Source organism: Megascapheus bottae, chromosome 14, assembly GCF_031878675.1.
Source record: "Megascapheus bottae isolate mThoBot1 chromosome 14, mThoBot2.hap1, whole genome shotgun sequence".
Taxonomy (NCBI): Eukaryota; Metazoa; Chordata; class Mammalia; order Rodentia; family Geomyidae; genus Megascapheus; species Megascapheus bottae.
This window is the reverse complement of record NC_143522.1, coordinates 8,773,151-8,799,458: the sequence shown is the minus strand read 5'-3', so window position 1 is coordinate 8,799,458 and position 26,308 is coordinate 8,773,151. Positions and strand designations below refer to the sequence as shown.

General features: G+C 44.5%; 2 protein-coding genes across 4 annotated transcripts; one reads left to right on the top strand and one right to left on the bottom strand.

Moving 5' to 3' along the window:
- The first annotated feature begins 2,129 nt into the window (after positions 1-2,129).
- Slc10a1 (solute carrier family 10 member 1) lies at positions 2,130-17,067 on the top strand. The gene is made up of 5 exons (XM_090344369.1): positions 2,130-2,591; positions 8,529-8,739; positions 13,193-13,371; positions 15,672-15,868; positions 16,732-17,067. The coding sequence occupies exons 1-5, from the start codon at positions 2,236-2,238 to the stop codon at positions 16,833-16,835; spliced, it is 1,047 nt and encodes a 348-aa protein (XP_090200495.1). The 5' UTR covers positions 2,130-2,235; the 3' UTR covers positions 16,836-17,067.
- A 3,620-nt stretch (positions 17,068-20,687) lies between these two features.
- Positions 20,688-25,649, bottom strand: Srsf5 (serine and arginine rich splicing factor 5). 3 transcript variants are annotated; one of them, XM_090344368.1, is made up of 8 exons: positions 25,494-25,649; positions 24,478-24,622; positions 23,641-23,711; positions 23,426-23,524; positions 23,103-23,172; positions 21,804-21,877; positions 21,266-21,376; positions 20,688-21,159 (listed from the first exon to the last, which is right to left on the bottom strand). In XM_090344368.1, exons 2-8 carry the CDS (start codon positions 24,601-24,603, stop codon positions 20,889-20,891), a joined length of 822 nt encoding a protein of 273 aa, XP_090200494.1. In that variant the 5' UTR covers positions 24,604-24,622; positions 25,494-25,649; the 3' UTR covers positions 20,688-20,888. The 3 variants fall into 3 exon arrangements, with proteins under 3 accessions (XP_090200494.1, XP_090200492.1, XP_090200493.1); XM_090344366.1 differs by having other exon boundaries at positions 20,688-21,162; positions 25,494-25,647; XM_090344367.1 differs by lacking the exon at positions 25,494-25,649 and adding an exon at positions 24,724-24,748 and having other exon boundaries at positions 20,688-21,162.
- Positions 25,650-26,308: the final 659 nt, after the last annotated feature.

The following is a 26,308-nucleotide window of genomic DNA, read 5'->3' as shown; positions in this document are numbered from 1 at the left end:
CAGCCTAAGCTGGCTAGACCCTGTTGCAACATAATATATATATACATATATATATATATATACATACATAGAGAGAGAGAGAATTGAAAATGAAATAAATAATACCTCTCTCATAAGGTAAGAGGACTAAATAAGAACTCAAAGCTACAATGTCCTTTCATGCAGGAAGAATTCATATAACATCATGGACTCTGAGTAGGTGCACAGGGGATGTGGAGAGCGCAGCTTCCTGGGAGAGACACATATTGCAGAGGAGCAGGAGGGAAGAGTGGTGGCCAGGGCCGGCAGGAGTATTTGTCCAAAGGGAAGAACTATCAGTCGGAGCTTAGGAGACGTCTGGCTTTCCAAAGAGAGGTGAAGATCTGTTGGGAGACACTACATGGCTCAGCATGCAGTGATAGCTGTTCACAGGACCTTGCTCTTCCCTGGTGTACAAGGTGAATAGACACATCCCAAGGCTCTCACCTTTTACAGATAAACGGATGGATCACGCCCTGCCTTGAGCATCAGAGAGATGTGTAAACATTGTGTTTCTTTGGCCACAGGGCCCCATGTATGGTTCCCCAGAGTGTCTGTGTAAAGAATTTCCCTTGCATAGTGCAGTGCACAGCTCACACAAATGTATGTGGTACCAATGAGTAGCCTCGACTCTCGTGTGCTCCTGGAATCTCACAGGAGCTAAAATCTGTGTTTGTCCCTGATGGCACAAACACAGGTTGGATGGTTATTATGCCTCTACAGTGCCCACCACTCAGCTGACGATCAATAATTGTCCTCTAGAAACTCAGGGAGAGGGTTTTCTGAGTAGCTCCAGGAGGCGACAATGGCCTCGTTTGGGCTTCCCTTGGCTTTCCAGGAACACTCAATGCAGACACCATACATTCCTCACCGACATCCAGTGCCTCATACTTCCCTGACCTTCCCTTGAAACCAGTTCAACTCAAGTACCAAGAAATCATTTAGGATGATGACTTAAAGGAAAAGGGACTTCAACCTCAGGTCACCCAGTCTTCTCATGGATACAACAGAGATTAATGAGGATCCTAGAATCCAGTCTTTCTCTCTGTTAGATTCCAAGAGCCACCAAAACCATGGGAGAGCTGGCAATTTCAGATCATTTCTCACAACAAGTGAAAAATAAGAATCCTCACCTCCATAGAGCTTCACACCATTTATCCATGGAGGCATATACACCAACTCTGCCTCAGTCAATAGGAAACGGTGGATCCCAACTACTCCAAAAGGCAACTGTGTTTCTGTAGGACCCATTCTTTGTCCACCCCTGCAGCAGGAACAAAAAGAACAAGGCTGCTGCTGTCATTGTGTGGTTTTCTGCAAGCCTGGCTCCAGCCTGAGATGTACAGGTTTGGTATGAGAACAGGGCAGTGGACAAATTGGAAAGAAAAGCCTGTACCTTCTCGCTTCCTTCTCAGCAAGGTTCCTAAGCACTGGAGCTCCTCATGCACAAACCAGACTCCCTTGACTAGGGTCCCTCTGAGCTAACCTTTGGGAAAAGCTTCTAAGAGCCCATCTGCTGTCCAAGGAGAAAGCTTTTCAGGGAGTCATCAGTACTCCCCTAGACCCTGTACAATCTGGATGTAGGAAAAAGACAACATTTCCAGTACAGGGAAGAAGGTAATGTCATCCTTTTCTGCCAAGAGGCTGTCTTAGACACACCCTATCCTGGAGGCAGCAACACCACCCACCTGGTGCCTCTCTCCTATCCCAAAATTCTCCGGCTGTGACCCCTACCAGCAGGATCCAAAGTTCTACTTTTCTTCCTGTGAGCTTTGGGAATAAATGGGTAATTTGTTGGCCATGGGGAAGGTACTTGCTCAGTAGAGAACTTGAGGTGACTGAGACTGAGTAGGAAACAGGCGCTCAGTCAAGGAGATGGGAGGGCTAGAACCAGGTTGATTTGGGCCCCAAACTGATCTCTGCTTCCAGGGCCCTGGGCCCCGAAATATTCAAAAAGGCAAAGGGAGCATGTGAACAGCACCCAGCAAGGTGGCAGAGGTCAGAGAATTTAAGAGAGGTAGGGAAAGCCAGACAGATAAGGTTTGTGGCTCTTTTCCCTGGAGGGTCATAGTCACAGAAATAGTTCCGCTTGTTGCATAATCCTTCTATTTGCCCAGAGCAACATTTTGTCAGAAACTCTGTCCAGAGAGGTAAAGGAAGGTATACAACAAGAAAAGGTGGAAACAAGACCCAAGATCCTTACCGTCTCCCAGAACAATGGAGGTGCACAATGCGTCTGCCCACTTCAATTTCTCCCTGCCGCCTGGCTTCGGCAAGCGTTCTACTGACCTGGCGCTGAGCATTATCCTAGTGTTTATGCTGCTGCTGATCATGCTTTCACTGGGCTGCACCATGGAGTTCAGCAAAATCAAGGCTCACTTGTGGAAACCTAAGGGGCTGGCTGTTGCCCTGGTGGCCCAGTATGGCATCATGCCCCTCTCTGCTTTTGCACTAGGCAAGGTCTTCAAACTATACAACATTGAGGCGCTGGCTATCTTGATCTGTGGCTGCTCACCCGGAGGAAACCTGTCCAATGTCTTCAGCCTGGCTATGAAAGGAGACATGAACCTCAGGTAAGATCACAGTTGAGGAGATTGCAGCCCTGGACAGGGCCACTGTGGAAATGTTATGACTGGGCTGAAGCTGGGGGAGAAAGAAGTGGAGTCTAGGGTGGGGACTGGCCTTGATAGCCAAGAGCTTATGTTAGGGGAGGTGCAAGGGGATAGGGTCCCCCCTTGGTTTAAGCACCAAGCTAAAGGCACTCAGCTGGTTTAGAGGCCTCCTGGGCTGTACTGTTCTCCCGGAGGCAGCGCAAATCGGGCGAAAGATTATCTCAGAGGAGTGCAGATGTCAACCAATGAGCCCCTGAAGAACGACACTGATGTAACTGGGTGGGTGGAGGGGCAAGTTGTCAGCTCTGAGACTAGAGATCTGAAAGGGGTCAAGATGGGTTCTGAACATTGCCAGGGATATCAGGAAGACTGGGAACCAAACGAGCACCTCCAAGAGTAAATATTCCAAACTGTTCTCCCAAGTTCTCTAAAGCATCTCCTTCCCTCTAAGACCCCTCAGCCACCATCAGCTGCAGTGACATTTTACATACAAAGCTATCCCAGGTAGACACTTGTGATCCCAGCACTGGCCCAGGTTGGCTACCTCAACCCAACTGCTCTGGAGACCAGACCGCCATGGCCAGAGCAGCCTGAACAGAAACCAGAAAGGCTTATCTGTCAGACCACATGGTGCGTCTTGAGAGCCTGTCCTTCCAAACAGGTGTGACTATAGCCTTGAACATTTCCCACAGAGGTTACCTTACACCTGCTCAAGCAGCTGTGCCAGAGCTAAGAACTTTACAAACAGCCTAACCTTACACAGAAAAATAACCATGAAATTCATTCTAGTGATGCAAGATACCGAGATTAATGTGGGGTGTGTGTGTGTGTGTGTGTGTGTGTGTGTGTGTGTGTGTGTGTGTGTGTCTTGTGTCTGTGTGATGCTGGGGAAAGAACCCAAAACTTTATGCATGCTAGGCAAGTACTCTAACATTGAGCTATATTTCTCAGCCCACAGGACACACTGTTTTCTCATGATCCTGGAAAATGGCTTTTGTTGACATTGCAGATTTCTAAATGAAAAGACAAAAGTTAGCCGAAATCTGTGGTCTAGATTCTCTACCCACTCAAGATAGTAGATTGGCAGCGAGCCAACAACAGGATTGGGAATGTATTGCAATGTCAGATCACCTCACTATGAGGAAATTCTTCCCTCTGCCCAATCCAAATCCTTCCTGTTGCAAAGCAAGCCCATGGATAAGGTTTGTTCTAGCCTCTGTAGTCTAAGGAAACCAGACACAACCTCAAATCTAGTGAAAAAAGAATCATCACTGGGTGTGAGGGAAGAGACTCCCTGGGGAAATGTGTGGATCGTGACTAAGCAGAACAGAGGGAGCAGGGTGAAGAACCAATGCGTGGGAGTTTTTTGTTGTTGCTTTTGCTAGTCCAGGAGCTTGAACTCATGGCCTGAGCACTGCCCTTGTGCCCTTGGGATTTCTCAAGGCTAGAGCTCTACCACTTGAGCCACAGCACTACTTTTGGTTTGTGTGTGTGTGTGTGTGTGTGTGGTGTGATGTGTGTGTGTGTGTGTGTGTGTGTGTGTGTGTGTGTGTGTGTGGTGTGTGTGTCTGGTACTGAGGAATGGAACCTGGGCCAAACTCCCGGCCCCCAATAGATGAATTTAATCTGGCCTCCTCACCAGTGAATACTAAAGAGACATCACAGTACCTTCATTCTGAGGGTTGATATCCCAACTGGGGCAAACATCCAGTGATCCATAAATAAAATCCTCCATGCTCTGTTGCTCAGCCTCCTTGTCCAAGACTGTCACTGGAGGCTGTCACTTCTCCACAAGAGGTGGCCTGTCATAAAAGAAAGCCCATCCCCCACAAGACACCCTCTCATGCCCATTCACCTAGGCCTCAGAGCCCACTGGGAGAGCAGGAATCTTAACTCCCACCATCATATACTGCCACATTATGAATTCCAATTTGAGTTCACCTGGATCAGCATGCTGTGTAAATAGCAATGATGGGGATTATGAGTCTATTATTTATGCTTTACCTGCATAAGAGCACTTGATCCTCAGATGGCACTATGGAAAGGTTCTATAACTGGTCATATTTAGTGATGAGGAATCCTGAGTTGGGGAGCTTAAAATCTTTGTTCAGGACCAGCCTGTTCACAAAGTTGCTGAGGTTGCCTGCCAGCGTCCAATAGCTGACCAGAGATCCAATGGAAGGAGAGCCACAGCAGTAACAGGATTTCCACCTTTCTTTTCTTATTGATATTTTTGTTATTATTATAAAGGTGATGTACAGTGAGTTACAGTTACAAAAGTCAAGTAAAGAGCACATTTCTTTTTTTGACAATGTCATTCCTTTCCTCTCTCTCAGGCTTTCTGTTTTTCAAGAATAGAATTTTTGGTGCCAGGAGTTTGGCCTAGTGGTGGAGTGTTTGCCTAGCAAGCATGAAGACCGGGGTTCAATTCCTCAGTACCACATACATAGAAGAAAAAAAAACAAAACAAAACTAGAAGTAGTGCTGTGGCTCAAGTAGTAGAGCTCTAGCCTTGAGAAAGCCCCAGGATTGTGCTCAGGCCCTGAGTTCAAGCCCCAGAACTGGGAGAAAAAAAAAGAATAGAATCTTCATGTGCAATCTCCAAACTTTTTTGTTGGTGGTAATAGTGGTCATGGGGCATGAACTTAAGGCTTGAAGACTCTCCCTGAGCTCTTTTGCTCAAAGTTAGTACTCTACCACTTGAACCACAGCTCAACTTCTAGTATTCTGGTGGTTAATCTGAGATAAGAATCTCATGGACTTTCTTGCCTGGGCTGGCTTTGAACCACAATCCTTAGATCTCAGCCTCCTGAGTAGCTAGGATTAAAAGTGCGAGCCACCAGCACCAGGTACGATCTCCAAATGTTGTTAAGTCTAAATAAATTTGTTTAAAAATTATGTGAACCAAACAATATATGGCTAAAGGTCCAAAGTCTACTCTGAGACCTTTCTTGAAGCACAACAGTTCCACGTCCGTGTTGGAGGAGGAAGGGCCAGAATTCTCTCAAAGCTTTCCCCAAATCTGTGAAGACATTGGGTAGACTCAGCCCAAGGCGCTCGCCCTTGACTATACTGCCCACCAGCTGTACAGCCTGAGGGCAACTTACCACCAAGGAGGCTGGGCACCTGGTGAGTCCCACAAGAAGTGAGGCATAGCCACTTCTTAAAGACACACGGGCAAGAGAAAATGCCCTCCAAGGTAAAGGGAATATGGCTGGCTGGGTCAAAGGCGAGACTGCCAGCAGGAACTAGCTGCCTTTGACCAGCCTTAGGTGACCCTAAGGCTCATTTACTCCCCTCACTCCACTAGTCTGCAGCAGAAATTAGACTCAACAGTTGGGTGGACAACAGGTCTCAATAAAAGGCCAGGGATTTCTGCAGGTCACCACAGTGATAAAAGCTAACTGGATGAGATTAAAGCCACTGGGATGTTCCCAAGAGTTTCTTGCTTCACAAAAAAGGTCCCCTTGAACATCCCTCAGCTTCTGCCTCCATCCCGCCATTAACAGAGGTATGAAACCAGTTCCTTAAGCAGAGGTTCTGACCTTCAAAAGCAGAGTCTATCAATGCTCGTAGGACCTAAGCAGGTAGTTCCAGCTATTTGGCTAGTTGTAGTGGGAGGATATTTGAGCCCAGGAGGAGTTCAAGGCCAACCTAGGAAACATCTCAAAAAATAAATATGGAGGAAAAATGTTCTTGTGTTTCTAACCCAGGAACTAATCTCTAAGTTACCTGGTTTCGTTGTCCCTCACAATGGACTGAGAAGCAGAATGGAGACACCAGCAAGTTAGGAGCTGAGTCCCCAACATGACGCTCTAGAAACTTCCAGATGATTCTCTATAACTTCTACATGACTCTCACATAGCTTAGGGGACAAACACACCAAGTCCCAGAGCAAATTCCAAAACTTCTAGTACACCAAGCCAAAGCAAGCACAACTTTGATTCTCTAGGACACAAAACCAACACACAAGTGTTTGTTGTACACAGGGGGTTGTTGTACAAAGAGATCAATAGCTACCACTGAAGGCCCCATCACCACCTCCTCAATCTCATTCCCCTCTACTACACCCCAAAGTACTTCCTGTGACTTGGTGTTTAAGCATTTCTGTAAACTTACTACCTTGTGTGTATGTACCATAAACAAAGTAGAATGCTGTCCTTGAAAGTGTTTAAATTTTATCAGTAGTTTGTACTAGTCATATCATTTGAAAACATGCGATGCACTGGTGGTTTACGCCTGTAATGCTAGCTATGCAAGAACCTAGGCAGGAAAGCCCATGAGACTCATCTCCCAAAAAAGTTACATGGGGGACTGTGACTCAAGTGGTACAAGTGGCAGAAGCATTAGCTTGGAGCAAAAACAGCCCAGAGACCACATGCAGGCTCTGCATTCATGCCCCAGAACTAACATCACAAAAAATAATAATTGAAAAATCATTAATTTTTGCTTCTCCCATGGAAATCTTGAATTATCTTAGTTCTGTGATCTAATCTTAACCTTTTTCCATATAAGGAAAATTCTCAGTACTAGTCAATAAATTTTTCCCAATAATTTGTAATACCACCCCTCTCATTAATCAAATATGAGTAAGTTTACCTGAAATCTTATTATCTATGTGGCTCTCTTCATGCCACTACCACATTTTCTTAATCATAAGGGCTTTCTAAGTCTTAATATCTGAAATATAAAGTCACTCTACATTATCCTTGAAAAGTTATTCTTTGCCTTTATGCTATTTCATTTGAATTTTAGAATCAGCTTTCAAGTCTGCAGAGTAAATTATGAAATTTTTATTAAATTTGCATTTCATTTATACATAGGTTTGTAAACCATCTTTATAATGAGTCTTCCCAATATATCCATAAATTTAGTATAGCTTTGCTTTAACTTAGGCCTTCTTTCATACTTTTCTATGGTGTTTTATTTCTCCATTAAAAAGCTTACATCTCATTCAGATCTAAGGATTTTGTAGTTTTGTGACTATCTTATGTGTGTATGCATGTGTGCATGTGTGCGTATTTGCATGCCAGTTCTAGGGCTTGAACTCAGGGCCTGAACATTTTCCTTGAGCTTCTTTTGCTCAAGGCTTGTGCCCTACCTCTTAAGCCACTGTTCCATTTCCAGATTTTTGGTGGCTAATTGGAGATAAGAGTCTCATGAACTTTCCTGTCCTGGCTGACTTTGAACCATGATCTCAACCTCCTATGTAGCTAGTATTACAGGTGTGAGCCACTGATGCCTAGCTTGAATATATCCTTTAAAAAAAATCATTTGTTATTTGTTCATAGCATGTCAGATCCCAACTTATTTTCCAGTACTAGTAAGTTTGGAATCTTGTGGGTTCTTGTCATAAAAACAGTAAAATATTCTTTATTGTTTTATAACTATGAAATTATACTTGGGGAGGAGAGGCTCTGCCCTTGAGCTTCTTTTGGTCAAGTAATGCTCTACCACTTGAGCCACAGCTCCACTTCCAGCTCAAGCTGGCTAGAATTACAGGCGTGAATCATCCTAACTCAGAGCCTGAGCACTGTCCTTGAACTTTCTCAAGACTAGAGTCTACCACTTAAGCCACAGTGCTACTTTCAGCTTTTTCTATGTATGTGGTACCAAGGAATCGAACATAGGTCCTTGAGCAAGCTAGGCAAGCACTCTACCACTAGGCCAAACTTCCGGCCCCTATTTTTTTTCTTTAATCTGGGTCAATGCTTCCTTCTCTACCACTCTACCATTATAGCCTTTTATTCATAATTCTTTTAAACTTCAGCTTCTTTATAAACAAAAAGTAACTTTCTTACTTCCAAGTGGCTCAATGTAAAGTGCTTAGCATAGTGCCCGCCTGGCACAAAGCAGGTACCCACGTCTGTTAATGGGCTTTCTCTCCTGTCACCCCAGCATTGTGATGACCACCTGCTCCACCTTCATTGCCTTGGGCATGATGCCTCTGCTTCTGTATATCTACTCCAGAGGTATCTATGATGGGGATCTAAAGGACAAAATACCCTATGGCGGCATCTTGATATCATTGGTCATGATTCTCATTCCTTGCACCATTGGGATCATCCTCAAAACCAAACGACCACAATATGTACCCTATATCATGAAGGTAAGAATCTATGAGCTATGTTTATATTACAGAGCATCTTGGGATGGGAGCAATAGCACTATACTGGCTATGATAGGAAGAGCTGGATTTGGGACAATTCCAAACTTCAAACTCCAATATAGGGTTGCACCATTAGTTTGGGCAACTGACAAGGGTTGTCAAGTAATAGAACCATGCTTAAGTGATCTCATTTTGGAGACAGAGGTGAGGAGAGGGTTCCACAACCCTTTTGAGGGGATGCCCCCAAAGACTCAAAGTTTTCTTATAAGAACTCATCTTTTAAAAGTCCACAGCAGGGACTGGGAGTTTGGCCTAGTGGTAGAGTGCTTTCCTGGCATGCATGAAGACCCAGGTTCCATTCCTTGGTACCTCATACATAGAAAAAGCCAAAAGTGGTGCTGTGGCTCAAGTGGTAGAGCTCTAGTGTTGAGAAAGCCCAAGGACAGAGCTCAGGCCCTGAGTTCAAGCCCCAGGACTGGTAAAAAAAAAAAAAAAACTACACAGCACTGGGCTGGGAATGTGGCTTAGTGGTAGAGTGCTCACTTAGCATGCATGAAGTGATTCCTCAGTATCACATACACAGAAAAAGCCAGAAGTGGTGCTGAGACTCAAGTGGTAGAGCTCTATCCTTGAGAAAGTCCAAGGACAGGGTCAGGCCCTGAGCTCAAACCCAGGACTGGAAAAAAAAAAAAAAGCCAGAAGTGGCACTGTGGCTCAATTAGTAGAGTGCTAGCCTTGAGTAAAAAAATCTCAGGGGCAATACCCAGGTACCCAGGTCTACCGCACTACCCAACAGTATCAAAGCCTTTGGGCCCTGGGGAAATTCAGCTGAAGTAGAGCAAGAAAACAGGCGTCTATGTCAGTTTCCTTCTTTTTTTTTTTTTTTTTTTTGGTCTACCCTTGGTTTATCTAATACTTTGTGGGATCATAATATACATTTTGTTTGTTTGTTTGTTGGTCATGAGGCTTGGACTTTGAGCGTAGGCATTGTCCCTAAGCTCTTCAGCTCAAAGCTACCACACCCTATCCCTTGAGCCTCGGCTGGCTCCACTTCCAGTTTTCTAATGGTTAATTGGGATAAGAGTCTCACAGTCTTTAGTGCCTGGGCTGGCTTTGAACCGCGATCCTCAGATCTCAGCCTCCTGAGTAGCTAGGATTACAGGCGTGAGCCACCACACCAGGCCATAATAATATTTTTGAAGGAGAAAAAAGTAAAACATTATATGCAACCACAAGGAATAACTTTTTAAAAATAAATTTGTATCATGCGCTTCCTAAATGCTAGACTCTGTTATCTGCAGAAATTGAGTCAGTATGCGACGTGATATCCAAGGCCGAAGGTAAAGGTATTACTGAGAGCCAGGATGGTCAAGGGGGCTCCCTGGAGGGGAGGAGCTTAAACCAGACCAAGTGGGAAGGTTAGGATTTAGATAAGCCAAATATGGGGAGGCCAAATATAGGGCATCAGGACAAACCTGGCTGACAAGATAGAACACTGTCTTACTCTAACAGTGAGATAGAGCATTTCAACATTTCAAAAGATAGAACAAGGGTAAATTAAAGCCACAAAGGATCTGAAGTCACCGAGAGGGGCCAATGTCTCCATTTCACCCTCAGAAGCATCTGAGACTATAGTACAGCTAAGAGCCTTCCACCAATTTCTTTTTTGCCAGTCCTGGGCCTTGAACTCAGTTCCTCAGCATTTTCCTTGGGCTTTCTCAAGGCTAGAGCTCTACCACTTGAGCCTCAGCGCCATTTCTGGCTTTTTTCTATGTATGTGGTACCAAGGAATCGAACATGGGTCTTCATGCATGCTAGGCAAGCACTTTAACCACTAGGCCAAACTCCCAGCCACCCACCAACTTATTGACCTTGTCAATAGGCCCTGTCAGCCTCTGTTTTGTCCAGAATGCCCCCTCCCCTGCCGTAACCTTAAGTCTGTTCTCATCATTCTGTTTCTTTTCAATCACCAGTTGCTTTTCGTAGCAGAAGGTCACACTTAAATTGGCCAAGATACAATTTCAAGGAAGTTCCATTTTGAAACACAATTCAAGCCTAGTGGTAGAGTGCTCACCTAGCATGCACGGAGTCCTGGGTTTGATTCCCTGGTACCACATACACAGAAAAAGCCAGCACTGGCACTGTAACTGAAGTGGCAGAGCATTAGCCTTGAGCAAAAAGTATCCAAGCAGGCTATGAATTCAAGCCCCAGGACTGGCAAAAAAAAAAAAAAAAGGCAATTCAATGAAACTCTTAAGTTAGCCATCAAAGGTTTGTCTAAAGACAATGTGGGAGCCAGGAGCATGGCTCAGTGGTAAAGTGCTCACCTAGCATGCACAAAGCCCTGGGTTTGATTCCTCAGTACCACATATACAGAAAAAGCCAGAAGTGGCACTGTGGCTCAGGTGGCAAAGCGCTAGCCTTGAGCAAAAAGTATCCAAGGACAATGCTCAGGCCCTGAATTCAAGCCCCAGAACTGGCAAAATGAAAAAGAAAAAAAAAAAAAAAAAGACTACGTGGCTGTTGATGAATCAGAACATGACGTGATCCAGCAGCCACTTTTTATCATAACTCATACACCACTTTAATAAAGATTCAGTTACACTGGTTTAAGCACTCTGCTTTTTTCCCATACCTGTTGTACTACTGATAAACTGTTCATTGACCCACTTTGTCTATTTGTTCCTTAAATTCGTACCTTCTAAAGTTCCAAGGTTCTACTTTTTCACACTTGTCCTTGGGACTACTTCTCTCTGTAATCCTAATTTCCTATAAGAGAAGATCTGCCCAGTTTTACCACTCACCAGCCTGTGTGGGCCACTTGGGTCATGCAAGCAACGTCACCACGGGGATCACAGGCAAGCAAATGGATTGGAATGGATGCTTATTCTGGCTGACAACAGCATAAAACATGGCAGTCTGTGAAGCAATAGGTACCCAGGTGTTGAACATGGTAGATTTCTCAGATGATAGGGGTCACAGGACAGTTAAATTTCTCTTCTTTATCTATGGGTAACCACAGTACTTTACATGCCAGATCCTGTGCCATCAACCTCACTCAGAGAAGATGTGACTAAACTTCATACCGAGACTAAGAGATAGCCTTCATACCTGAACCATGCCAAAGAGTTTTTAGAATCACCATTATGTAGTCCTTTAGGATACAAGGACAAGAGGGAATGTCAGTGAATAACCACACAGAGGGAAGTTCCTGGTTCATGGACAGTTCTACATTATCCATTCTGTCATTGGATAGAGCAAAAATTAAGAAATCCAAAGGGAGTTGTTTTAAATGCAAGCTCCATTTGAAACAAGAACAATATTGTGAAATATGTGTATACACACTGAAAACAATGATAAAACTTTTCATTTGCATCAACTTTGCATGTGGTCTGAGAACAGTTTCATTTTAGAACTCACTGAAAATATGTCTGGAGAGGCATTAAAAACAGCTGTGAGTAGCTGGGTGCTGGTGGCTCACGCCTGTAATCCTAGCTATTCAGGAGGCTAAGATCTAAGATCTCAGTTCAAAGCCAGCCCAGACACAAAAATCTGTGATACTCTATTTTTTTCATATATTTTTATTGTAATTAATAGAAGGGTTACATTATATTCACCAGATAGGTGCATTACTTCACATACATTGATACCCGTTCTCATGTCATGGTCCCCATTTCCCTCCCCCTGTGATACTCTTACCTTCAATTAACCACCAGAAAACTGGAAGTGGTACTGTGGCTCAAGTGGTAGAGAGCTGGCCTCAAGTTGAAGAGCTCAGGGACAATGCCTAGGCTCAGAGTTCAAGTCCAGGACAGACCATAAAAAAAAAAACCGGGGCCGGGAGTTTGGCCTAGTGGTTAAAGTGCTTGCCTAGCATGCATGAAGACCCGGGTTCAATTCCTCGGTACCACATTCACAGAAAAAAGCAGGAAGTGGTGCTGAGGCTCAAGTGGTAGAGAGCTCTAGCCTTGAGAAAGCCCAAGGACAGTGCTCAGGCCCTTAGCTCAAGCCCAGGACTGGCAAAAAACAAAACAAAACAAAAACAAAAAACAAAAACAAACAGCTGTGCCTGTGATCAAAGTTTGGTCAAATCTCTGTCCTCTTAAATATGCTAGCTAATAAGAGGACACCTGAGAAGAGCCAGGCTCGGTGGCACTCATAACCAATCCCAACACTTGGGGTGGAAGTATGACTGTGAGCTCAAGGCCAGCCCAAGCTACACAGCAAGATCTTGTCTCAAAAAATGTGAGTTTTTTCTTATTCCTGCCCACTTCAAATACTATTATTCTAATAAAAAGATTCCCAGATTTCAAACCCCAGAAACACACACACACACACACACACACACACACACACACACACACACACTCCCACATCCATTCGCCACCTGTACTTCCCCCATCCCCGTTCCCACTCTGACCCTCCTAATTGCTTCTTCTTATCCTCTGTCTAGGGAGGGATGATTATCACTCTCCTACTCAGTGTGGCTGTCACAGTCCTCTCTGTCATCAATGTGGGGAACAGCATCATGTATGTCATGACACCACGCTTGCTGTATACCTCGTCCCTGATGCCTTTCATTGGCTTCCTAATGGGCTATCTTCTCTCTGTTCTCTTCTGCCTTGATGCACGGTAAGTACTCTCTTAGATCTTACTGTCCCATCTGCTTCCTCCTTGTCCTAGTCTTTCATGAAAAGGACAAGGAATTAGGAACCCAAGATCTGGGCAAAGCATTTTCCTAGAAATATGTTCAAGGTCACCAACTAAACAAGCAATTTTGGACTGTGAGAAATACTGAGGGGTTAGGAAGAGGCGGCACTGAACAGAATAGAAGCCTAAGTTAAATACAGACAGGAAAGTTCACATCAAATAGTAATGGCCAATGGCAAAGTCCACCCCCCACCAGAATCTGGATTCCACCTCTTGCCCAATTCCCTCACAGTTAACAGTATTGAGGTGACTGAATGCCATTATTAATACTTCGTTTTCCAGGTTTCCTTTATTTCTACTTATTTCTATTAATATTGAGAAAGGACACCTCTGGGAGACAGCTGCACTCCTCAGCTACAGTCCAATCAGTTCTCCATGGAAACAGTAGATTACAAGGCAAGGTGAAGGTAGCACACCTTTAACAAGCAGTATAAGGACTTTCCTTTTCAGGTCTAGTAGACAATCCAAGTATCAGTAGGCCTACCCCCTCAAAAGAAAAGAACTATTTCTAATACCTTTTTTTGGTCATGGGGCTTGAACTCTAGACCTGGGTGCTGTCTCTGAGCTCTTAGCTCAAGGCTAGCATGCTATCACTTGAGTCCCAGCACCACTTCGTTTTCTGATGGTTAACTGGAGATTAAAAGTCTCATAGACTTTCGTGCCTGGGCTGACTTTGAACCGCGATACTCAGATTTCAGCCTCCCAAGTAGCTAGGATTATAGCTGTCAGCCACAAGCACCGGGCAAATACAATTTTAAATAGCATTGTTAAAGCCATGCCAAAGAACGAAATATTGTAGATATAACCCATGATGAGTCATAGGCTTCCCATGACCAAAATGATGCCAATTTTTACTGAAACAGAAATGGTAATAAATGGCCACAGCACCAAGTGTCATCACAGTGGTCTCCCCCATAATGGATGTGCTATCTCTGTTCTCTTACAATTATTGAAGATGCTTGGGATTCAAAGAATTGTGTATTCAATGTGAACATCTTACTCTTTAATCTGCAAAGTGGAAAGCAAGACTAGGAAACTATCTTCCAGATACTGAGACAAATAATGGGATGGATTCTTGTTTGAAAATAGTGAAAGTTCTCCAGTTAAATGTCAAAGTCAGGCCAGGAGTGTGGCTTAATGGTAGAGTGCTCACTTAGCATGCATGAAGTCCTAAGTTTAATTCCTCAGTACTACATAGAAAAGGAGGGAAGTGGCGCTGTGGCTCAAGTGTCAGAGCACTAGCTTTGAGCAAAAAGTGTCTAAGGACAGTGCCAAGTTCAAGCCCCAGGACTAGGAAGGAAGGAAGGGAGGGAGGGAGGGAGGGAGGGAGGGAGGGAGGGAGGGAGGGAGGGAGGGAGGGGGAGGAAAAAAATGAAAAATGTCCAAGTGAAAAGCTGAGAATTAGACAAAGTCAGGTTTTTATTTTTGAGGGTCATGGGTCATGGGGCTTGAACTTGGCCTGGGCACTGTCCCTGAGCCCTTCAGCTCAAAGCTACTGCCCTACCTCTGGGCCTGGGCAATGTCCCTGAGCTCTTCAGCTCAAGGCTACCGCCCTACCCTTGAGCCAAGCCCCACTTCTAATTCTTTCACTGTGAGTTGAAAATCAAGACAAATCATGTATTTCCAAGTTACTCAAAAAGCCTCATCAGGATTTTTAGTTCAAAGCCAGCCTGGACAGAAAAGTCCCCACAAGACTCTTAGCTCCAATTAACCACCAAAAAACCAGAAGTGACACTGTGGCTCAAAGTGACAGCTCTAGCCTTGAGCTGAAGAGCTCAGAGACAGCGCCCAGACCCAGAGTTCAAGCCCCACAATCTACAAAAAGAAAATGTCATTGGGACTCCATTTCAACCAATGGGTAGATGCAGTGGCATTTGCCTATGACCCCAGCTCTGACTGGGCACACAAGCCCACTCCTGTCATCCCAATGACACAAGGAAGCACGAGTAAAACAGCAGACCATGCATAACAGGATTCTAGTCCCCAGAGAGAAAAACTAACACTATCTCAGAAATAATCAATGGCGGTCGTTCAAGAGGTAGAGCAGCATTTATGTGGGAGGCCCTGAGTCTAACTTTAGGAATAACCCAAGAACACCAAAGCCAATCCTTCCATCTTCCTATGTTGGACTACAGTAGGTCCAAAGATCCAAACACAGCTGGCTCCCTTATGTCACCCGCTCTGAGTACATACAGGATTGTTGGGTTTCTTCTTCTACACAGGAGCAGGCGCACCATCAGCATGGAGACAGGATTCCAAAACATTCAACTCTGTTCTACCATCCTCAATGTGACCTTTACCCCTGAAGTCATTGGTCCACTTTTCTTCTTCCCTCTCCTCTATATGATTTTCCAACTTGCTGAGGCATTTCTCATTATTGTCATCTTTCGGTGTTATAAGAAAATCAAAACTCCTAAAGGTGAGTACTACCAACCCCTTTCAAATTCTGTTCCATATTAGACTTGATCTTACCAAGCAGGGACTCTTAGAATAGGGCTCTTAGATCTTTAAGACACTTGAAAACAAGCACCACCAAGAAAAATACAAGACCTTAAAAAACAAAAACTAAGGTTACCCATCCTTTATGACTACACTCATTTTGGACTTCTTTTCCTACAAAAACTGGAATGGGGCTGGGAGTTTGGCCTAGTGATGAGTGCTTGCAACAAGACCCAGATTTTATTCCTTGTACCACATACATAGAAAAAGCCAGTAATGGTGCTGTGGTTCATAGGGGTAGAGCTCTACCTTGAGTAAAATAAAGTCCAAGGACCATGGCCAGGCCTGGAGTTAAAGCAAAAAAATAAATAAAATATATGTATCACAAAAGTGTTTTTGAGCTCTTGACTTCTGGGCCCCTCTGTTAAATTGGAAGGTGGACCCTGATGGTCCAACTTTCAAAACTTCTACCTTCACGTAGACAGAAAAGGCAGATAACTAGGCTGTTGGGCCTGTTTCTAAACTTTTCTGGTCAGATGCCCCTAAAGCTTTTCTCAACTCCTCACTTTCAGAACGCAAGTGAGTGTTTACATGAGCTCACCTTCCTATTGCTTTATTATACTTATGAAGTTGCAGGTGGAGATATGATTTATTTGGTATTTTACTAACTAGTACTATCACTAGGGAGGCTAAGAGGAAAGTAAATCAAAACTTCATCATGGGAAGGATGAGAAAAAAAATACACATATAGAACACCTTAGGAATAGGTTGATATTCCTGTTTTTCAAATTGAACAAGCTCTATGTTCTTCCTCCATACCCTTAACCCTTTTTAACTTCACAGAGAAAACAAGAATAATTTATACAGTTGCCAAAACTGAAGAAGCAATTCCAGAAGCTCTGGGTAATGGCATCCACAAAGGGGAATCTTCCCCTAGCACAGCTTAGACCTCACTACCATGGCTTGGACTGTAGTCTAATGGCAAGTTAGAAAACAAGTGTGCTAAGACAGCAGCAAAAAAGAAACACCAAGCTTGTCCGGCCCTTACAAGAAACCTCTCTACAGAATCGTCAAGTCTCGGCATGAAGGACAGGAGGACATCTACCAGGAAGTCCTACCTATCTCCAACTCAGAATGTGGTTACTAGCTTAAAAAATAAAAGGATTCAGTGATTATGAACTCTATAACCCAAAAACATTGTCTCATGCCCCTGGGATTTCAGCAACAGTACCTGATACATATCTAAAAGTCAGTTTCAGAGTTAATCTAAGTAGATGGTCCAAGGTTAATCAAATATCCAAACCTTACTTCAAATTTTGTGACCCCAAAGGAAATTCGTACACTTCAGAAACTTAAAAATGCTCAGGCTGGGTACCAATGGCTCCTGCCAATAATCCTAACTACTCAGGCAGCTGAGAGCTGAGGACTGCCATTCAAAAGCAGCTTTGAGGGGCCGGGAGTTTGGCCTAGTGGTTAAAGTGCTTGTGGAGCATGCACGAAGACCTGGGTTCTATTCCTTGGTACCACATACATACAAAAAAGCCAGAAGTGGTGCTGAGGCTCAAGTGGTAGAGCTCTAGCCTTGAGAAAACCCAAGGACAGTGCTCAGGCCCTGAGCTCAAGCCCAGGACTGGCAAAAAAAAAAAAAAAAACCAGCTTTGATAGGAAAGTCCATGAGACTCCTATCTCCAATCAACCACCAAACAAAAAGCCAGAAGTAAAACTGTGGCTCAAATGGCAGAGTGTTGAGTAAAACAAGCTCAGGAACACTGTCAAAGCCCCGAGCTCAAGCCCCAGGTACAGCACACACACAAAAACTCAGATTGTGATTTTCCCTTTTACATCAGTCCCTATAAATAAATATGTAAAATTAAGATTCATAAAATGTAAAAACACTTACATTGAAAATAGGTAGTGCCTTAATAAAATGCAGATTCTTGGGCTGGGAGTGTGGCCTAGTGATAGAGTGCTTACCTAGCATGCATGAAGCCCTGGGTTCAATGCCTAGGTACCATATACTCAGAAAAAGCCAGAAATGGCTCCAGTGGCAGAACACTAGCCTTGAGCAAAGTGTCCAAGGACAGTGCCCAGATCTTGAGTGCAGCCCAACTGGCAAAAAATAATTTAAATCTAAAAAAATGCAGAATACCAGAACTGCTACAATGAATAACCAAGAAATACAAACAGGGCCCGGAGTTTGGCCTAGTGGCAGAGTGGCAGTGAATGTGACTCAAGTGGCAGAGTAGTAGCCTTGAGGAAGGACAGTGCTCAGACCCTGAGTTCATGCCCCAGGATTGCTACCCCCCCCCCAAAAAAAGAAATACAAACAGCATTTCACCTAATCTATTCATGGCTTTTATGTATCAAGTAACCTAAAAAGCTGTGCAAATACTCCAAACAACTGTCAAAGAATGGCTGATTCAAGTAAAAATTCAATTTTTTTCCTAAAGGGATTATTTGGGTGGGCCCAGTATACCCACCCAAGCATATTTTTACATATTTGTGAGTTCTTCACATTATTTTCTATAGTACCCAGCTGACATCTACTAACATGTATTTTGCACATTACCCACATGCACATTAGGATTGATGGAAATTAATACTTGTTTTTTGTTGGTTCTGGGGCTTGAACTTTGGGCCTGGGAGCTGCCTCTGAGCTCTTCAGCTCAAGACCGCCCTAAACCTGGGCCTGGATATTATCCCTGAGCTCTTCAGCCAAAGCTACCATCCTACCCCTGGAGTTTTCCAGTGGTTAACAGGAGATAAAAGTCTTTAGTGACCTGGTTGCCTTTTAACTGTGATCCTTAGATCTCAAGCCTCCGGGGTAGCTAGGATTACAGGCATGAGCCATGGTGCCCAGCTCCTGTGGGTTTTCTATCATTATGATCAACTACAATTGAAACTACAAGTTTAAAAGTTTGGACAAATATACTCACAAGAATCACCCATTTGACCAACTATTTTTAATGGGGTGGGGGTTAAGTCTGGGGCTTGCACTGAATCAAGCAAACCATTTGAGCCACATGTCAGTCTTAGGGAGAGGTTCTCTATTTTGCCCAGAGACTACAAACTGCAGTCCTACCTCTGCCTCCCATATAACTAGCAGTGCAGTCATGTCTCACCATGACAAGTACTTGAGGTAGTGTCAGCCCAACGGTTTTGTATTCATGGCTAAGATTAATGGCTGGGACTACTATACCCACCAAAGCATATTTTTACACATTTGCCCATTTTTGTTCAAACTGTCTTCTCTAGTATCCAGCTGACATCTGCTCAGACTTGTTTACTTAGAACAGTTATATGAAAATATGAGGAAGGTTATGATTGAATTCAAAACCAATTCATCACTCTAAAACTACCCATAAAGAATTAGATGAGACCCAGTGCTAGTGGCCAGGCAGGCCTATCCACCAATATCAGGTCTCAATCACTAATTAGGTGCAGGGATGCACTTATGCCTGGTGGTCCTCTCGAGGCATAAAGCTGATATCAGGAGGACCACAGTTCCAGGAAAGTCCAAGTAAACAGATTTCTCAACATAAACAGCCAGGCATGCAGAGCATGGCCTAGTGGAAGAGTGCTTGCCTATCCTGCACAAAGCCCTGCGTTTGGATTTCTCAGCACCGCATACACAGAAACAGCCAGAAGTGGTGCTGTGACCAAGTGGTAGAGCTCTAGCCTTGAGAAAGTCCAAGGACAGGGCTCAGACCCTGAGCTCAAGCCCAGGACTGGCAAAAAAAAAAATAAAGAAAAATTAAAAAAAAAAAAAAAAAAGAGACCATATCTCAAAAATAACCATAGTTCAGTGAGCATAAAGCACGCCAAGCACCAAGTTCTAACCCCAGAACCACCAAACAGAAAAACAGATGAAACACAAAACAACCAAGGCCACATGCCATACATAAAAGGACCTACTATAGTCCAGCAGGAAGGATTGTTGGTTTTTTTTTTTTTTTTTTTTTTTTTTGGCTTGGGCTATAAGGTTGGACTTGGGGGCCTCACATTAAATACTAGATGCTGGGCCGAGTGTTTGGCCTAGTGGTTAAAGTGCTTGCCTAGCATGCACGAAGACCCGGGTTCGATTCCTTGGTACCACATATATAGAAAAAGCCAGAAGTGGTGCTGAGGCTCAAGTGGTAGAGCTCTAGCCTTGAGAAAGTCCAAGGACAGTGCTCAGGCCCTGAGCTCAAGCCCAGGACTGGCAAAAAAAAAAAAAAAAAAAAAGATTAAAAAAAATAAATTAAATAAATAAATACTAGATGCTCTACCTCTTGAATCACAGCCATTTATTTCTGAGATAGTGTTAATTTTTCTTGGCATACAACCATCAGTTGTCTGTTTCCAATAATCTACTGACTGCTAGACTAGAAATACACAAAAGTATTAAAAAGAAAAAAAAACAAGAATTTTATGTGATAAATGTAGAAATGAATGGGAAAAACAGTATGTCTTCACACAGACACAAAATGTTTTTTTTTTCTGGTAATATTTTATTATCAATAACAAACAGCTGCTTTAATGTTTTTGTTCTGCAGCTGTTAATAGGTAGGTGGAAGGACCCTTGACCAAACAAGGAAAACTAAAGCCTTTATATACAAGCAAATTTAGAGCTCTTTTAAGTGTCTAAAGCCAACAATTAGTTTAATTGAGGCATTAAAGTAATATGTAATCAACATATTTGAACAAACGGGAACTAAAATATTCAAATTTTTTCTAGTACAAAAAAATTATGTTGCTTTAGTTATAAAAGAGCTCTATCAATATACACAAACTATATACTTCAGACATTCACAAAAATGTGAGCAGAAGGCTTATCAAAAGACATTTAATACAATTAGTTTTCAACAACCCCTTGGTGGTCCACATCTACAAAGAAATCCAGCCCAACCCAGCCCCATCCAAATACCCCCCACTGAAAAGCACATACTTACCAGAATTTTTAGCAAGTATGGTTTGGGAATTTTTTTTTAAAAAGGCCCCCAGGGCAAGTTATTTACAGTTTAATTGCCACTGTCAACTGATCTGGACCTGGACCGGGACCGGGACCGAGACCGGGACCTCTGACGATCCACAGATGCAGGAGACTTAGATCTACTTGAAGAACCACGTTTCTGGCTCTTCTCAGGCACAGGAGACCTACTAACAGAACGAGATTTGCTCCTGCTCCGGCTCCGGCTTCTGGACCGGCTGTAAGACTTGCGACTACGAGAACGAGATCGGCTCCGAGACCTAGAGGAACTCCTGGTCCGAGATCGAGACCTGCTTCTTGACCTACTATGAATAGGGCAAGAAAGGGAAAAGAAAAACAAATTTAGCCTATGTATCGGGTCCTATAAAGCCACTAAATACAACTTTGGCTTAAAAACATTAAAGATACCTGTGCCTTTTGCTGCCTTCAATTAACTTAATTTTCCTTCCATTTATTTCCTTTCCAGAAAGTTTTTCAATAGCATTTTTTAAATCACCATAAGAGGCAAACTCAACCACCCTAAAATAGGAGGGGAAGAGATGACAAAAACAGTTTATAACACAAATACAGTGGTCTAAAATAGTTCTAACTCATTTTGCTATGGCTCTATTAAATCTTATTTCTGATGGACAACATGGCATATATATATATATATATATATATAGCAAAGTCTTGGCACTGTTGTTGACCTTTTGAATCACTTAATTCTCACCGGTGAGGGAACTCTGTTATTGTGGGATGGATGTGTTAACTAAGCTTCTAACCACTAGATGCCAATAGTACCGACAACCATTTATGACAATCCCCAAACACTGGGCTTAGTGAGCAAAACTGTGCCAGAGGGAGAACCACTCATCAAGTATGCACAACCTTAAGGCCTCAGAAATGTTCAAGGCAACATTCTGAGGATATTTAAAAAGGCTCACAAGTTCCAGGCCACACTCACCCTTCATTTAATTTAGGTCGATGTGCATCCGCAAAGGTTACTTCCCCAGCTTGTCTCATGAAATCTTTGAGATCCTTAACACAAGACAATCATGTTAAGGAGAGAAAAGGAAAGGTGACACAAAAAACAACCACATGGTAAAAAACAAGACTACTGAAAGAGAAGTTGTTAGATAAAGTACAAACATGGCAATATACCACACTTGTATTCTATCAGATTTCAAAAATTATGTCGGGGCACGAAATAATCATATAGCATATTGCTTTTAAGCAAAATGCTAAGAGGAAATTTAGATTTTATCATTAAAAGAGTATTAGTCTATACTGAGCTCAGTACAAAAAGAAAAAAAAAAAACAAACAGAAAACAAAACAAAAAAGGGAACAGTACATATTTTTAAAGTAAAGACTAAAGTAGAAGTTTATATAAATAAAAAAGAACATTTACAAAGACACCAGTTATTTTGTGCCCGATATGTCATTAAAAAATTTTACTTTACCTTTATTAATATTTCCCTAGGCTAGTCAAGCAGCAAACCATTAATCGGTCGGAGAAACCTTCATGACATAAGCCCGACTGGCTCTTCGCCACCCACTTGAAGGATACTACCCAATCGATGGAAGCCTTTAATCGCACAGCCCTCCCTATTAGCAGACTACTGGCGATGCAGACATGTTTTACTCTTGTGCAGTTACCAGGGACCACTTTACTGCGATCAGGATTCCAACGACCAACTAATTTCGTATCTTTCAACTCTTTTCGACCAGGACCTCTTATTCGGAAGCGTTACAGGAAGACAGCTCTCAACTTAGGGATCAGATCACGTTATCAACGCTCTGGGATCGCTGCAACCCGCACTTCAAGTAAGTGCACCGATTACGTCTAGACCGGCAAACACAGATCTAGAGGTGGCCAATTGATCACTGTAGGAGCTGACTGGCAAAGTCAACCAGGCCCAACCAAGAGTGACCAAGACAACGATTAGGATAACCCACAGGCACTCCTCGTCATAAGGCCAACGACACAGATAGGCTGGCAAATAAAGGGTTTAATATTTGGTTAAAATTGATTTTTAAAAACATGAAAAAATATCCTCAAAACATTTACATTATATCACTTATATTAAAATTTAAAACATTCCCCCAGTTACAATTAATTAAAATTTAAAACTAAATAAATTAAATCCATTTAATTAAATATAAAACTACTTTTAATAAAAAATTATTTTAAAAATTATTAACTACCCATGAACATTTAAAAAATCCACATTTGAATTAACTCAAAACTCAATTTCAACAAACCTGCCAGCTGACTCTTGAGGATAAATTCTCAACTATAAGTCGATTTTCTGTTCTTACAGGTGGAGCATTTCTGAGGAGGGAAATAAAGTCACAATGGAAAAATGCAATCATGTATGTTTCTTGTGTTTGTGGTCAAGTTTCAAGCAGAGATGCCAAATGAGTCAAACAACTTGCACGGAGTTTGTCTTATTTGGACTCAGTAGGGCTTTAATATGGAGTGGAACAAATGAATGAGTCCCAGACCATGTATTTCTAGTGCTTCCTAAACCTTAACAAAATCTGTAGTAATGATTATCCAAAACCACCATTCACCCATCACATACCGTCTATCATTTCGAGGTCTGCGACTGCTAAAACGATCAGAGTAGCGTCCTCTACCCCGTCCACCTCGGGATCGAGCCCTAGCATGTTCAATAGTAACCCTTTGAAAAGGAGGAAGGGGGGGGGGAAACACACTGTATACTTGTGCCATATACATCATCTACTGAAAAAAAATTCCGTTGAAATAATCGACTCTATTACCCAATTAAGTTCTCACCTTTCACTGCAAAGTTCTTTTCCATCAAGTTCATATACGGCATCATCTGCATCCCTTGGATCCTCAAATTCCTAAAACGTAAGCATATGACAATTAAGGCTTTGAACATGAAAGGCACAACATCTTAAGATCACAAAAAATGTGAGATGTGGAAGTGGTGCTGGCTCATGGCTGTAATCCTAGCTACTCAGGAGGCTGAGATCTGAGGATCAAAGTTCAAAGCCAGCAGGGGCATAAAAGTCCATGAGTCCTATTTCCAATTAACCACCAGCAAGTCTTGAGTTCAAGTCCCATCCAAGATAAACCCCTCCCCCCAAAAAAAGTTCAAGGACAGTGCCCAAGTAGAGAATTAAAGCCCCAGAACTGGCAAAAAAAAAAACCCAAAACAAAACAAAAACCAGATCATATTATGGGGCTGTGGTTTAGTGGTACTGTGCTTGCCCAGCATGCAGGAAGCCCTGGGTTTGATTCCTCAGTACCAGATAAACTGAAAAAGCCAGAAGTGGGGCTGTGGTTCAAGTGGTAGAGTGCTAGCCTAGGGCGAAAACAGCTCAGAGACAGTGCTCAGGCCCTAAGTTCAAGCCTCAAGACTAGCAGGAAAAAAAAAAGTGAGACAGGAGGAAAAGTTTCTTAACGTCAAGACACAGATAACTCAATGGAGGAGTGACTGGGAGTGGTTTCCAGCAAGTCGGGTGTTAGGTTATTCTAACCCATTTTAAAATTCACCACCTCAAGGTCGCCACGTTTCCGGAAACATTCTGCCTGGACTCAGTGAAGATCAAAACACTCGTCACTGCCTGGGTACACAACAGGAAATATCCAGTTGTAAATACTTACCACAAAACCAAAACCTCTTTTCAGATCGATATCTCTGATCCGTCCGTAACCCTTGAAGAATCTTTCTACGTCTTTCTCCCTCGCCGCTGGGTTTAGCCGTCCAATGAACACCCGACAGCCACTCATGATGTCCGGCCAGTGTTTCCTGTCGGGATACAATTCAACCCAAACAATACAAATGAATGGCTACGAGGAACGCCTGGTCAGCCGGACAAAACACCTCCACGGCATAATGTTTACCCAGACCTGTGTTAAACGGGACTGCCGGTAGGCCAGGACCCCTTCCGATAGTCAACACACACGATTCCTGCCCCTCTCCCCGGTCCAAGACCGCAACAACCGCAACGCCCACTGCCACCTCGGGGAACTGCGCAGCCGCACTCTGCCCTCGGCTCCGGGGCCGCCCCCTCCCATCTGCCGCAGTTAGGAAAGGCCGAGAAGTGCGGGCGGGGCGACCCCGCCCCCCGCTAGGCAGGCCCAATGGAGACGGGCCGCGCGCGCGCGCGTCGCCGCCCCCCGCGGCCGCGTCACAGGCGCTGGAAGCCGGAATCCGGCGACGCCACAACCGCGCCTGCGCACGCGGCCGCGGGCGAGCAGGCCGGAGGGCGGCCGGGCAGCACAAAATGGCTACTGCACAGACAGCGGCGAGGGACGAGTGCGCGTGCCAAACGCCCTCCTCGCGCCGGGCGCCACGGCCGCCGGTCGCGGTGCCCCGCTCGCAGGGAGGCCTAACGACACCTCGGGCATAGCCAAGGGCCTAGGGCCCCGGGGCGGGGTGGGGGGGGAGGGAGCAACAGAGACCTGAGAACGACAGGGAGGGGCGCGCAGCCCCGCCGTGGCAACGAGCGCAATCACTGCCAGCAGGGCCGACAGGGAGACGCGCCCATCGCCCACCTCCGCGACCGCGCTCGCAGACTCCGTCCTCCGCAGAGACAGCAGCCCCGACCACTCGCCACCCGCGCGGCCAGGGAGACGTCTCGACCACGGAGCCGCGCCCCCAAAAGCGAGCTCCTTACCTGCCGGACGCGGTCCTCGGCGGCCTGACCCGGAGAGGCCCGCAGTCTGAGACGGAGCCGTCTGCCGCCCCTCAGTCCGGGACACAGCTCGCTCTCGTCTCCCCACAACTGACGCACTTAGCAGCTCCGGCGTTCCACAAAATGGAAGTCGCCCCTCTGCGTCACTTCCGGGGCCGCCCCGAAGGCTTTGGGACACCGCCCGGTTTTTCCAGGGACGGAAGTTCCTGCGGCGCCGGAAGTCGCGGGTGGGCGGGGCTTCCTCACTGAGACCCAGTCAAGAGACTCTCCAGCCTCGGTGGGTGGAGCCAGGGGGAGGGCGCTGGGGGGCAGCAGGGGCTAAGGTCCACTGCTGGATGGTCTGGTCAGGTTCCCCCTCCTCCCAAAAGCAAAACTATCCTAGACAGACCATAGCCTGCCTCCATTTTTTTGGAGCTGGTATTGGGGCTTGAACGCAGGACTGGGCCCTATACCTCAGTCTTCTTTGTTTTGTTTGAGGTTTTGGGGGGGTCATGGGGCTTGAACTCTGAGCCTGGGCGCTGTCCCTGAGCTCTTCCGCTCAAGGCACCGTGAGCCCCAGCTCCATTTCTGGTTTTCTGGTGCTGACTGGAGGTGAGTGTCTCATCGAGTTTCCTGCAGGAGCTAGCTGTGAACCGGGAGCCTCAGATCTCAGGCTCCTGACTAGCTAGGATTACGTGCGGGAGACACAGCATCCTCCCTGTCCCTTAATTTTTTTTTTTCCCCGCCTCCGGGGGTTGCTCTTCCGCTTGAACCACAGCCCCAACTTCGGGCTTTTTGGTGGCTAATTCGAGATAGGA

Excerpts from the sequence above, each read along its gene's own strand:
- Slc10a1 (XM_090344369.1), top strand. The coding sequence starts at position 2,236 with ATGGAGGTGCACAATGCGTCTGCCCACTTCAATTTCTCCCTGCCGCCT. Across the intron at positions 2,592-8,528 it reads AAAGGAGACATGAACCTCAG|CATTGTGATGACCACCTGCT; the intron begins GTAAGATCACAG and ends CTGTCACCCCAG. Across the intron at positions 13,372-15,671 it reads CTCTTCTGCCTTGATGCACG|GAGCAGGCGCACCATCAGCA; the intron begins GTAAGTACTCTC and ends TCTTCTACACAG.
- Srsf5 (XM_090344366.1), bottom strand. The coding sequence starts at position 24,603 with ATGAGTGGCTGTCGGGTGTTCATTGGACGGCTAAACCCAGCGGCGAGG. Across the intron at positions 23,525-23,640 it reads AAAGAACTTTGCAGTGAAAG|GGTTACTATTGAACATGCTA; the intron begins GTGAGAACTTAA and ends TCCTTTTCAAAG. Across the intron at positions 21,377-21,803 it reads CGACCTAAATTAAATGAAGG|GGTGGTTGAGTTTGCCTCTT; the intron begins GTGAGTGTGGCC and ends CTCCTATTTTAG.